The sequence below is a fragment of the Spodoptera frugiperda genome, chromosome 2 (assembly GCF_023101765.2).
Source record: "Spodoptera frugiperda isolate SF20-4 chromosome 2, AGI-APGP_CSIRO_Sfru_2.0, whole genome shotgun sequence".
Classification (NCBI taxonomy): Eukaryota; Metazoa; Arthropoda; class Insecta; order Lepidoptera; family Noctuidae; genus Spodoptera; species Spodoptera frugiperda.
The window spans coordinates 5,742,461-5,752,244 of record NC_064213.1 but is presented as its reverse complement, the minus strand read 5'-3'; the positions used below and the strand labels follow the sequence as shown (position 1 = coordinate 5,752,244).

Genomic DNA, 9,784 nt, shown 5'->3' with positions numbered 1-9,784 from the left:
GACAGTAGACAATGAATGACCCAAAACGAAAAACTAAACCCGGTTTTACTCGACATTTGAAGGTAATTCTGAATTACGTGTAGGCGTGACATTTCCCCTACATATTCTTCTTTCCAAATATATAGCAATTGAATTGAATATAACAATATTTCAAGAAATAACAGACACAAAGAGAAGACAGAATGATTCAATTACTTATACGGTGAGGCGTACGTATCAATATAGCTGTAAATCAAATTGAAAAGCTTTATCTCGGCTACAATTGATAAAGAAAACTTACAAATCCGAGTTATCAATATCGCTTCCGAAAATACCCCGAAGTCGTCGATATTTCGTTATAAGACTTCTTATTTTTCTATGTAGGTGGTTGGTATAAAGTTTTTTTTATTTATTCTAGTATGGAAAATCCTTACGAAATGTCTCTGCTTCAATTCTGTATTGATTTTAATACTAAACAGAAAATGTCGAACTTTGTAAACGCCTATATCCAGCAATGAATTGGCTGATAATAATTAATGCTATAATGTAGTTAGAAATAATTGTTTCCTAGAAATTGTTTTATCTATTTTTTTTATTAGGGGGAGAATCCTTCAAAAGGCGCCTAGTTTTTGGGGATAAAAGACTAGGGATATGTGGATTTTTACCTCACTAAAACTACGCCGATGGCCACCCTCAGATCAGGTAAGGGACACCGGGTTCTCTAATAGACCTGCTCCGGACCGATAGATACCAACGTTATGGGAACGTTGGTATCTACCATCTTCATTAAACCTGCAGTTGTTGATCGTCCTACAAACACACTGCATAACCTCACGCCTGTCTCCCATGGAGGTAGGCAGAGACAATTATTGTTCATCCCCTTCATTTAATTATGATTTTAAAAACTTTAGAATTGTGCATCTTTATAAAGGTATTATCCCCTATATTCACCGACTATTCCTATTTTTAATCAAGTTAGGATCAACCTAAATAGAGGTTTTAATCCGAAATTGTGTACACACTAAATAATCTACTCCCCTAAATTAAACTGTAGTCATAAAACATACTAATGGCTGCTATAAACACTGTAGTTTGTTTCTACTATTTATTCTCTCCACATAAATTGCACTGGCACGCTCCATGCCTTTGTGGCATTCTGAAACTAACAAGCAGTTTGTATGATACACTACAAAGCTTAAATTGTTGCAGAAAGATACTTTTTAAATGTTGCTTGTCTCACTTTATATCTCATTCTAGGTATGTGGCTTGCGTAGTGTTTACTAGGATCTGGATTTGATGTGCTAGGTTGCAGAAAGTAATATTGTATAGTATTTCGAAACCTACCAACGGCAAATACCAATGTGACTTTTTCCAAGTTATATGTACTTTCTAAGATTATTTAGACACCACTGACAAACGGTGAATGAAAACGTCGTGAGAAACCTGAACTTTAATCTCTAATTATAAGTTTAAAATCCCCAACCCATAATGAACTAGCGTGGTGATTAATTCTCATACCTTCAAAAAAGGAGAAGAGCCCTTTGGTCAGCTGTGGCCACTATAGGCTATAGATTCTGAGCCATAGGTCTCGGGTTTATCGAGTCAAACTATAGGATTTTCAGTTTCCAAAACATTCTCAGCACAAAAGACAAACCCTGGAATGATGGCTGGTGTATAGTGCACCGCTGGTGAAAAGTATTCTAGTTACATCCTCACATGTTATTGTCCATTTCCATTCTCACATGATGTAGGTAAATAACATAACTGAAGGAAAATTGTCTTTGGGGGGTACGGATATAATAAAATTGAATAAAACAACAAACATATACTAATGTAGGCATTATGTAGTATTTATTTCATCACCAGATATCATACAAATCAAGCTCAGCCTTTTTCTTAGTCTGTATCTCATGTCTTAAAATCTCTTTCATGCTTATCTAACAGCTTAGTTATTAAATTACATCTTATGAAATACTTCTAATATATTACATTAAACAAATAATAACATTGTGATAAATTAGGTCGAAACTTTGTCGTGTGATGGTAGAGTAGAGGTCAAATCACGACTTAAACGGCACGGCTCCGGCTCGGCCCCAGCACGGCTACCGCTCGCCGCCAGCGCGCTTACGGCGCGTCGCCCGCGAAGTGTAAGGTAATAAATGACGTAAACACTGTATGGCTGCGGTACGACGTTTTTGGAAAAAAACAATGATTGGCCGGCTCGAATAAACCAACCAATCAGAGCGCCGAACGCGCTGTCGTTTCGGTTCAAACTATAATTACTTATTTACAATACATTTTTATGGTAATATTGAAGACAACCAAGGCAGCTCACCGGTATTTTTAAAGTTTTGCCAATCATAAAGAAATCTTCCAACAACTAATAGTATTAAAGCTAATAGAACTAAATTAACTATGTTGATGGGACTTATTGGCATCACGTCATCGTCCCCGCAGATGTTCCCCAGTGGTATCGTACTGATCTGAAACAAGAAAAAAACTAATTAAATTTATTTTAGAAAAAAAAAACAATCGCCTTATACAAATTTTCATCGAAAAATGTACACAAAGAAGATTAAAATTCTTCGATGGGTACCACGTCACGGGTCGTACTGCGATCATATTTTTAAACTTTTTGTTTATGTTTTCTCTTTTATTGGAAACCCGATAAATCTCGCCGATATAGCTGCAAAACAAAAATGATAATTGTTTAACAAAAGAATGAAACTGCTATTCTGTAACTTTCAATTCGAAAGATCGAAGTGAACTCGATCGCGGTCCGCCATGTAATTGGTTATGAGTATAATTTCGACCAATGACGGGCAAGAATGCGATTTTTTTAAAGGGGAAAATCATCCAATGACTTCTCTCAGCAGGGCGAAGCGAGAGGGAGTGTCAGACTCATACTGACTAAAAATCACCCCGTTCCTACTCCTGCTTTTCAAGCCTGAGCTAAACCCGCTAGGTAGTCCGTAGGCTCACTTGGGAAGTTCGAATTGTCAGTTACAGAATAGCTTAACCGAAGTGTTTTGGCTCTGTCAATATGATTTAAAAATAGATTAACAAACTTTATTTTGTTATTTTCGACGTTCTTAGAATATGACCAATCTAATCAGTGGGATTATATTAATGGAGCAATGGATCCCTATACGTAATAGGATAAAACAAAAAGTAAGGTGGGACTAAAAATAAATAGAAAATGTTTCCAAGAAGAGTGTGGCTTTCTCGCACGTTCTTGTGTTTTGTAGTCGTTAAAATGTGGACTGTATCTACTCGTGACGTCTTTAGGGACACTACAGTTAATGAGAAATAGGAACTAACGTATGTTCTCACATAATTGAACCAACGAAACAATGTAACCGAGAATTGTATAGTGAACCTGATCGAAAAAGAGTAACCAATGGAGTTTCTTGCTCGTTCTTCTCCATAGAAATCTACACTTTGGGACGAGTAAATAGTTTCATTAGAGGACTGACCGACAAACAGACATTTTTCTTTAAATATTGTAATATTTGCTTTGCAGTTCAAAAGTGCCTTCGCGGTCTCTTTTAAATAAATGATTTTGACTTTGACAGTCAAAATTAAATTGAAATGAAATTAGCAAGTCACATATTGGTCCAGTGGTCATGATTATGACTGGTTGATTATTATGTAAAATGACGATCAAATATTAATTACGATTTCTGATGATGTGTATGACAAATATTACGTGTAGACACAAGAAATAAAAATAAAGTCTAATTAATGTATTTGTGTTAAAATTAATTAATCAAACACGTATAAAACGACCTTTGAAAGGTAAATTATTTCGTTAAGCAAAATAAAAAAAAACCTCTTTATTTTTACATAGATATCAAAGCATCATACCTATCATATGAGTACCTATGTATTCATGTATGTACCTGTAATCAAGTTGTACCTTCATGTAATATAATTTAATTACGCTTTGGTCAAAGATCAAAGAATTAAACTGAGGAGGCCCCAAAGGAATTCGTTCCTGTTTTGATACAAATTCGGTTTTATCAATTATATTATGACTGTCATTTGATATGAAACCTTTGCTGATAAAGTATCAGTTAAGTATTTGAAATGTCAAGGTTGTTTATGAATTCTGTTTTGTATATGATACTTCATTATTTGAATGAATGAACACATTGTCTATAATTTTTTTGTTTGTTGATGACATATACATATCTATTTTACAGTTGTCTTTTTAGCCAACTATTCCCGAAAGAGTGTTATGTGTTTAATCCACCCGCATTTACTCCAGTTCATCCGTGATCATGGTAAATATCCCGTTTCAAGTTCGAATTCTAATGTATTTAATCGTCTATATAATTAACTGTAATACTGTGTAAGATAATTTTTATTAAGTCGACCTATTTTTATTATATTCTCGATAATTTCAAAGTACCCTGAAGGAAGAAGTAAGAAGGAGTTTTGGTCACCAGTGCAGAAAGAGGAATTTTTGTCCAATCACTTTCAATTAATCCCATATTAGACAAAAAAAATAGAGTTACTAACTAATGCCTTCGGGTGAATACGGTAGCAACCATTTTTACAACTGTGTCATTTTTGGGCTAATAATAATGATGAAACACGTACCGTACAACAATCAAGTAAAAAACAAAACACTAAAACAAAATATGTTTAAAAACAAATTTGTAAAATAGATTCAGCTAATGATAAAACATCTTAGAAATAATTGGCACGGTACGTTTTGAATGACAAAAGATCATATGACAGAAGTATGTATTTTAATGAAGTGATTATTTTGATGACTTAACACGTGCAAACGGGCCACACATCAAGCTATACATTACCAGTATATTATGATCTCGCTTTGTAAAGGGTATCCCAACAAAAACGCAAGATTAGAATTTTAAATAAAACGCAGATAATTTAAAAAATGTCGTGAAAGCTTTATAATATCGTAAAGAAGAGAGGTTGAGGTTATCTATGGAACAATACATAGGGCAGGTGGCCTAATTATAATCTTTCCGCTTATACAGCGATCAGTTTATACTGGTTTTTTATAGCTCGATGTGTATTTTATTACGTTATGAGAATGTATGAACATATAATAATGCATTCTTTAGCAAATATCTGCAGTATGCGAAGCGTTCAGTACCGCAAACGAGACATGACAAAGACTTGCCTCTCGAGAGCAGACATTTCAATTTGCTTACACATATTTTAATATTTTTATTCTTATACTACATTCCGACATTTTAAAGTTTGTTTAGACAATTATTATTACTAATAATATGACTTCTACATTCCGAATTGCAGTCAAACCTAGACTTGATTTAGCTTGACTGTTAGAGAGGCCTCTTATGCTTATTGTTCTTTTTACAAATACAGTATGGAGATCGCTCATATGATTTAAATAAAACTAAAAGTAGTACTCGTCCACAGAAGCATAATATCTACAACTAAATATGTCAACGAAAATCGAAAGTTAAAATAATGAAATTAATCAAATTTTAAATTCTGTGTGAACAGCAACAGCTGCATGTTTCTTCACCACAGAAGAGCCGTAATGTTGTAAGTTGTCTAGGTAGTTTACGTACATGTGACATAAAGAGTGTTTATTAGTTCTAACTTCGATCAACAATACAATAGTTGGTATTGTTGATCGAAGAGTTCTAAGATAATAATGCACTTTTAACTATGTAACAAGCCATTTAATTCCAATTTAGATACATGTATGACAAGTAAAAGATTAAGTGCAAAATATATATTGCTGCACGAACTCAATGTAAAACTAAAGACTAACCACCTACTTTTTTACGTGCTGAATATACGGATAATAATTAGATTGTAAATAAAAATAAGCAATATTTTAATTAGGCCAACGTACAATTGCTGAGTGCAGCGCACACTGTATTGTCTTATAAACCATGTACTTATAACATGAGTCATCATTTTCCTAAATATAATTATAGACTTTTTGCAAAACAACAATAAATTTGAGTAAGCACATTACAGCAAAACAATTTAAATATTTCTGAGAGTGCTTGACTGCTTTAATGCTGTATAGTCGTTGGTGTTATGCGATATTAAATGTTTTATGATATCTATGTGATTGACACGTTCAGTAAATGGGTAGTTTTCTCAGTCAAAAACAAATAATTCGGTTTTTCTTTTCAGTAGAGAGTATAATCTCACAAAAATATTTCATGTAAAATGTTATCAAGACAAGACTATCATTAAAGGTTAATTGTTGAAAACATATTTGTTAAGGCTGTATAAATTAAATACTATACCCATATATGTGTCTTTGTGTAAATACGATTATGTTGCCGCTTAGCACTAAAATGAGTTTCTGTGTGCGATAGAAATGTTTAGTTTGCTGTATCTTTAATATAACCTGATAAATATTCGTTTATTTCTCTCATCATCAATTCACAGTATACAGTAAACAATTATACTATGAACTTGAGACTGGTGTCTGCCGTAGATAAAATCTGTATCACAGATCACCAGACGCAAAGCATCACATCACATAATCAGATGTTTGAGAATATAATAATGACTAATCTTTATAAAAGGACTCTTTAAAATACCCGATAATGTAACTGGTTGCAGTCTGCGTACCGCAAACCGCAACACAAGAAAATCTAGACTCTTTAAAAGACCCGATAACATGCGGTACACGTTCCACAACAAAAGAAAACCTAAAAAAGTAATTACACAAATTGATTTAAGGTAAGAAATCTATTTTTAAACATAATCTCCAATTACTTATAGGACACTGTTATTTGCCCACGAATTTCCGCTGTTTACTATCTTAATACGAATTAATATTGTCAATTGACACGAAGTACAAATTAGAAACGTGCTTCTACCTTGAAGTGAGAGAACATACAACATTTTATTAAGATGAAATGCCTGTGGTACGCGAATGTATTTCACAGCGACCATATTGCACATGTATGCGTTCATATGACATTTGTAGAGTGTAGTTTTCACCGTTTTTCCAATATATTGTGAACTCTATTGTCAAAAGAGTTTTTTTCTTATCTATTTTGTTTGATCCAAAACGTAGTTTTAAGGTAAGCGTCAATAGGCCCACATCGTACGCAACGGATTTTAGTTTGTCTTGTATAAAAACTCATACAACTGCGTCCACTGATCCGCATCGTACGGACCGCTCGTCGACAATGCGCGCCTAAATGCGATGCGTACTGATGACGACTTACCGAATACGTACGATTCGTACAGTGCGTACGATGCGGACCTGCAGACGCTTACCTTTAACAACATTCACCTGAATGACAATATTCGCATGGAGCGACATCTGCCTTTTTATATTCGCTAAAGCATAATTTTCTTTATACGAGCTATTGTCAAACTTTCCTAACTGCCTGTTAAGAGATCTTTCGGCACTACTTTAATCAGTATAAAAAGGATGCCCCTTTTTATGTCTTTTTATATATTTTACAAATAGATAAAGCGTCTCTGAAATCTGAAAAAAGAATGATAATCCCTTTACCAATTTGCAAAAAAAATATTCCACAAAACATTTCACTTGCAACGTTTATCATATCATTATCAGCGTAAATTAAACAAAGCTTCAGTGGTTTTGGGGTTTTGATGGGGCCTTGACAGTTCCCCTTTTGGAACAAATTCATTAATGGAACAGATTACGCATAAAATTATTAGCGAGATTAAATTAATCGTGCCTTATCTGAAGCTTTGTGACCAATTCATTAGGGAAATTGATAAAAGCGAAACGGTAACGGGACTTCAGTGGTCGAGTGGTCGTTACCTAGCTACTGTGAGCTATGGGGCCCTGGTAACCGGGTGGGTAAAACAATATGAAATTTTCATGAATATTACAGAATAATATTAATATTATAATGAGAAAATTTTATATCAATACGTAATAAGAGAATTTTGTACATAAAAAGTGCATCTGTACTTATGCTTTTCACGCCCAAATACTGAATTGGTACTCAGTATTAAGTTGTACTTAAATATTGTGCTGTCATTTTATAAAGATAGAGCTATTCTTAAGATCGTCTTAAAATTGAGTGGCGTTTGAGTATTTAACCTTTAGACTAATTAGATAATAATCTATGTATCTTTATATCAAGTTTCATATAAATCCATTCAGTAATTTTTGCATAAAACTATTCACAATTATTATATTAATAGAAATAGATATAATTAATTACCTGAACAAGTGAAGTCTTCTTATCACTGGATTTGGAGCACCTTATATCAGATAGGTCGCGGATAACTCGCTTGTACTTCAGAAGCAAACTCTGGAATCGAGGTATGTAATGGCAGTCGCACCTCCACGGATTGTCCCCGAGAAACACGTGCATTATATTGTTGTTATATTGAAACGCTTTGTCGAAAGCGTAAACAGGAATCTGTTGAAGAAAACAGGATTAGAATGTGTTCAGTGGGCTTAGTATGAGTTTGTTTTACGTATAACGAGACCGAAACGAAAGCGCGTTGACGCTCTGTAACCTTAGTATGAGTTTGCTTTTCGTTTAAAGTAATCGAAACATGAGTGTATACGGCGTTCTGATTGGTCGTCTCGAATAAACTAACCAATCAGAGCACTGAATGCGTTCTCGTTTCGAATTCTTTAAACCAGTAAACTTTCTTTAAAAAGTACCATCAGTTTAGAAGAATCGCTATCAGTATCCTGGTAGCAATTCTTCTAATTCTTTAAACGTAAACCAAACTGGTACCTTAGCACCAACAGTTTAGAAGAATTGCTATCAGTATGCTTTACGTTTAAAGAATTAGAAGAATTGCTAGCAGGATAATGATTGGTTGGTTCATTGGTGCCAATCAGAGCGCCGAACGCGGTCTTGTTCCATTTTCGTTCAACATAAAACAAACTCATACTAAGAGTACTGGAATATTCCATAATACATATAACTAACTTGTATGTTTTCATGTAAGCAGGATTTAATTGAGTAATTTACGAATAATCTCTTTAAACTAGAAGGTAATTAGTAATTACAGTTCGTATTTTGATTACTTTGAAGGGATTTTTGAACGAATGGTTGTTCTTGTATTGCTAAGTTAGAGGTCTTAAAGTTGGTTTCAAGTAAAGTCAAAGCATATCTATCAAATAGTTCACATATTACTTTTAAAATGTCAAAATATCCTTTGGTTTGTCCGTCAATGATGTCAATGCTCGCTATTTGAGTGTTTATTCGTAACCTCTGGAAAAGTACCTCAACAAAACCCCTTGTATCTCCGAAGAGGTAGGTAGAGGTACACATTACGGCACGTAATGCCGCTATACAATGTACACCAACTTTTTTCCATTTGGGTCAAGTCCCATGTAATTGATCATTGTCCCATTAATTGATGAGCCTATTGTCATATACTGGGTAGAATTCCGGACTCCGTGCTTTCGGTAGCACACTTGCCCGGCAGTCACACTTGCGACCCGTCGACCGACGAGGCAACTTATTTTATATAGAACATTATTTTATTCCATATTTTATAATACTAGTGGTCGCCTAGTGGTCGAAATTTGACCAAATACGATTTAATTTTCAATACCACTTAACATACGTTCATTTTCAAGGATAATTTTTATTTATCGAATTGCTATTAGTTTTGTAAAATTCAAATTAATATATTCCGGCGCATCATCTTGACTTGACTTGTCTTAACTTGCCGTTGTGCCTACACTGACTTCCCCCGCAATTTAATTCAATAAAAAAATAGTGCAATATCAAAACGTAGCTTTTATTCTCTTCAATGGCAAATTTTTTAAAAAATCCGATTATCCGAATATTCGATTATCCGAATGGGTCCCGGTCCC

General features: G+C 34.1%; 1 protein-coding gene across 1 annotated transcript; it reads right to left on the bottom strand.

Annotated features, from left to right (window-relative positions):
• Positions 1 to 1,805: 1,805 nt before the first annotated feature.
• On the bottom strand, positions 1,806 to 8,405 carry LOC118268929 (protein singed wings 2). The gene is made up of 2 exons (XM_050704755.1): positions 8,163 to 8,405; positions 1,806 to 2,462 (listed from the first exon to the last, which is right to left on the bottom strand). The coding sequence occupies exons 1-2, from the start codon at positions 8,313 to 8,315 to the stop codon at positions 2,280 to 2,282; spliced, it is 336 nt and encodes a 111-aa protein (XP_050560712.1). The 5' UTR covers positions 8,316 to 8,405; the 3' UTR covers positions 1,806 to 2,279.
• Positions 8,406 to 9,784: the final 1,379 nt, after the last annotated feature.

Coding starts and splice junctions, on each gene's coding strand:
- LOC118268929 (XM_050704755.1), bottom strand. CDS start 8,315: ATGCACGTGTTTCTCGGGGACAATCCGTGGAGGTGCGACTGCCATTAC. Junction 2,463..8,162: donor AGAAGACTTCACTTGTTCAG/GTAATTAATTAT, acceptor TTCTTGTTTCAG/ATCAGTACGATACCACTGGG.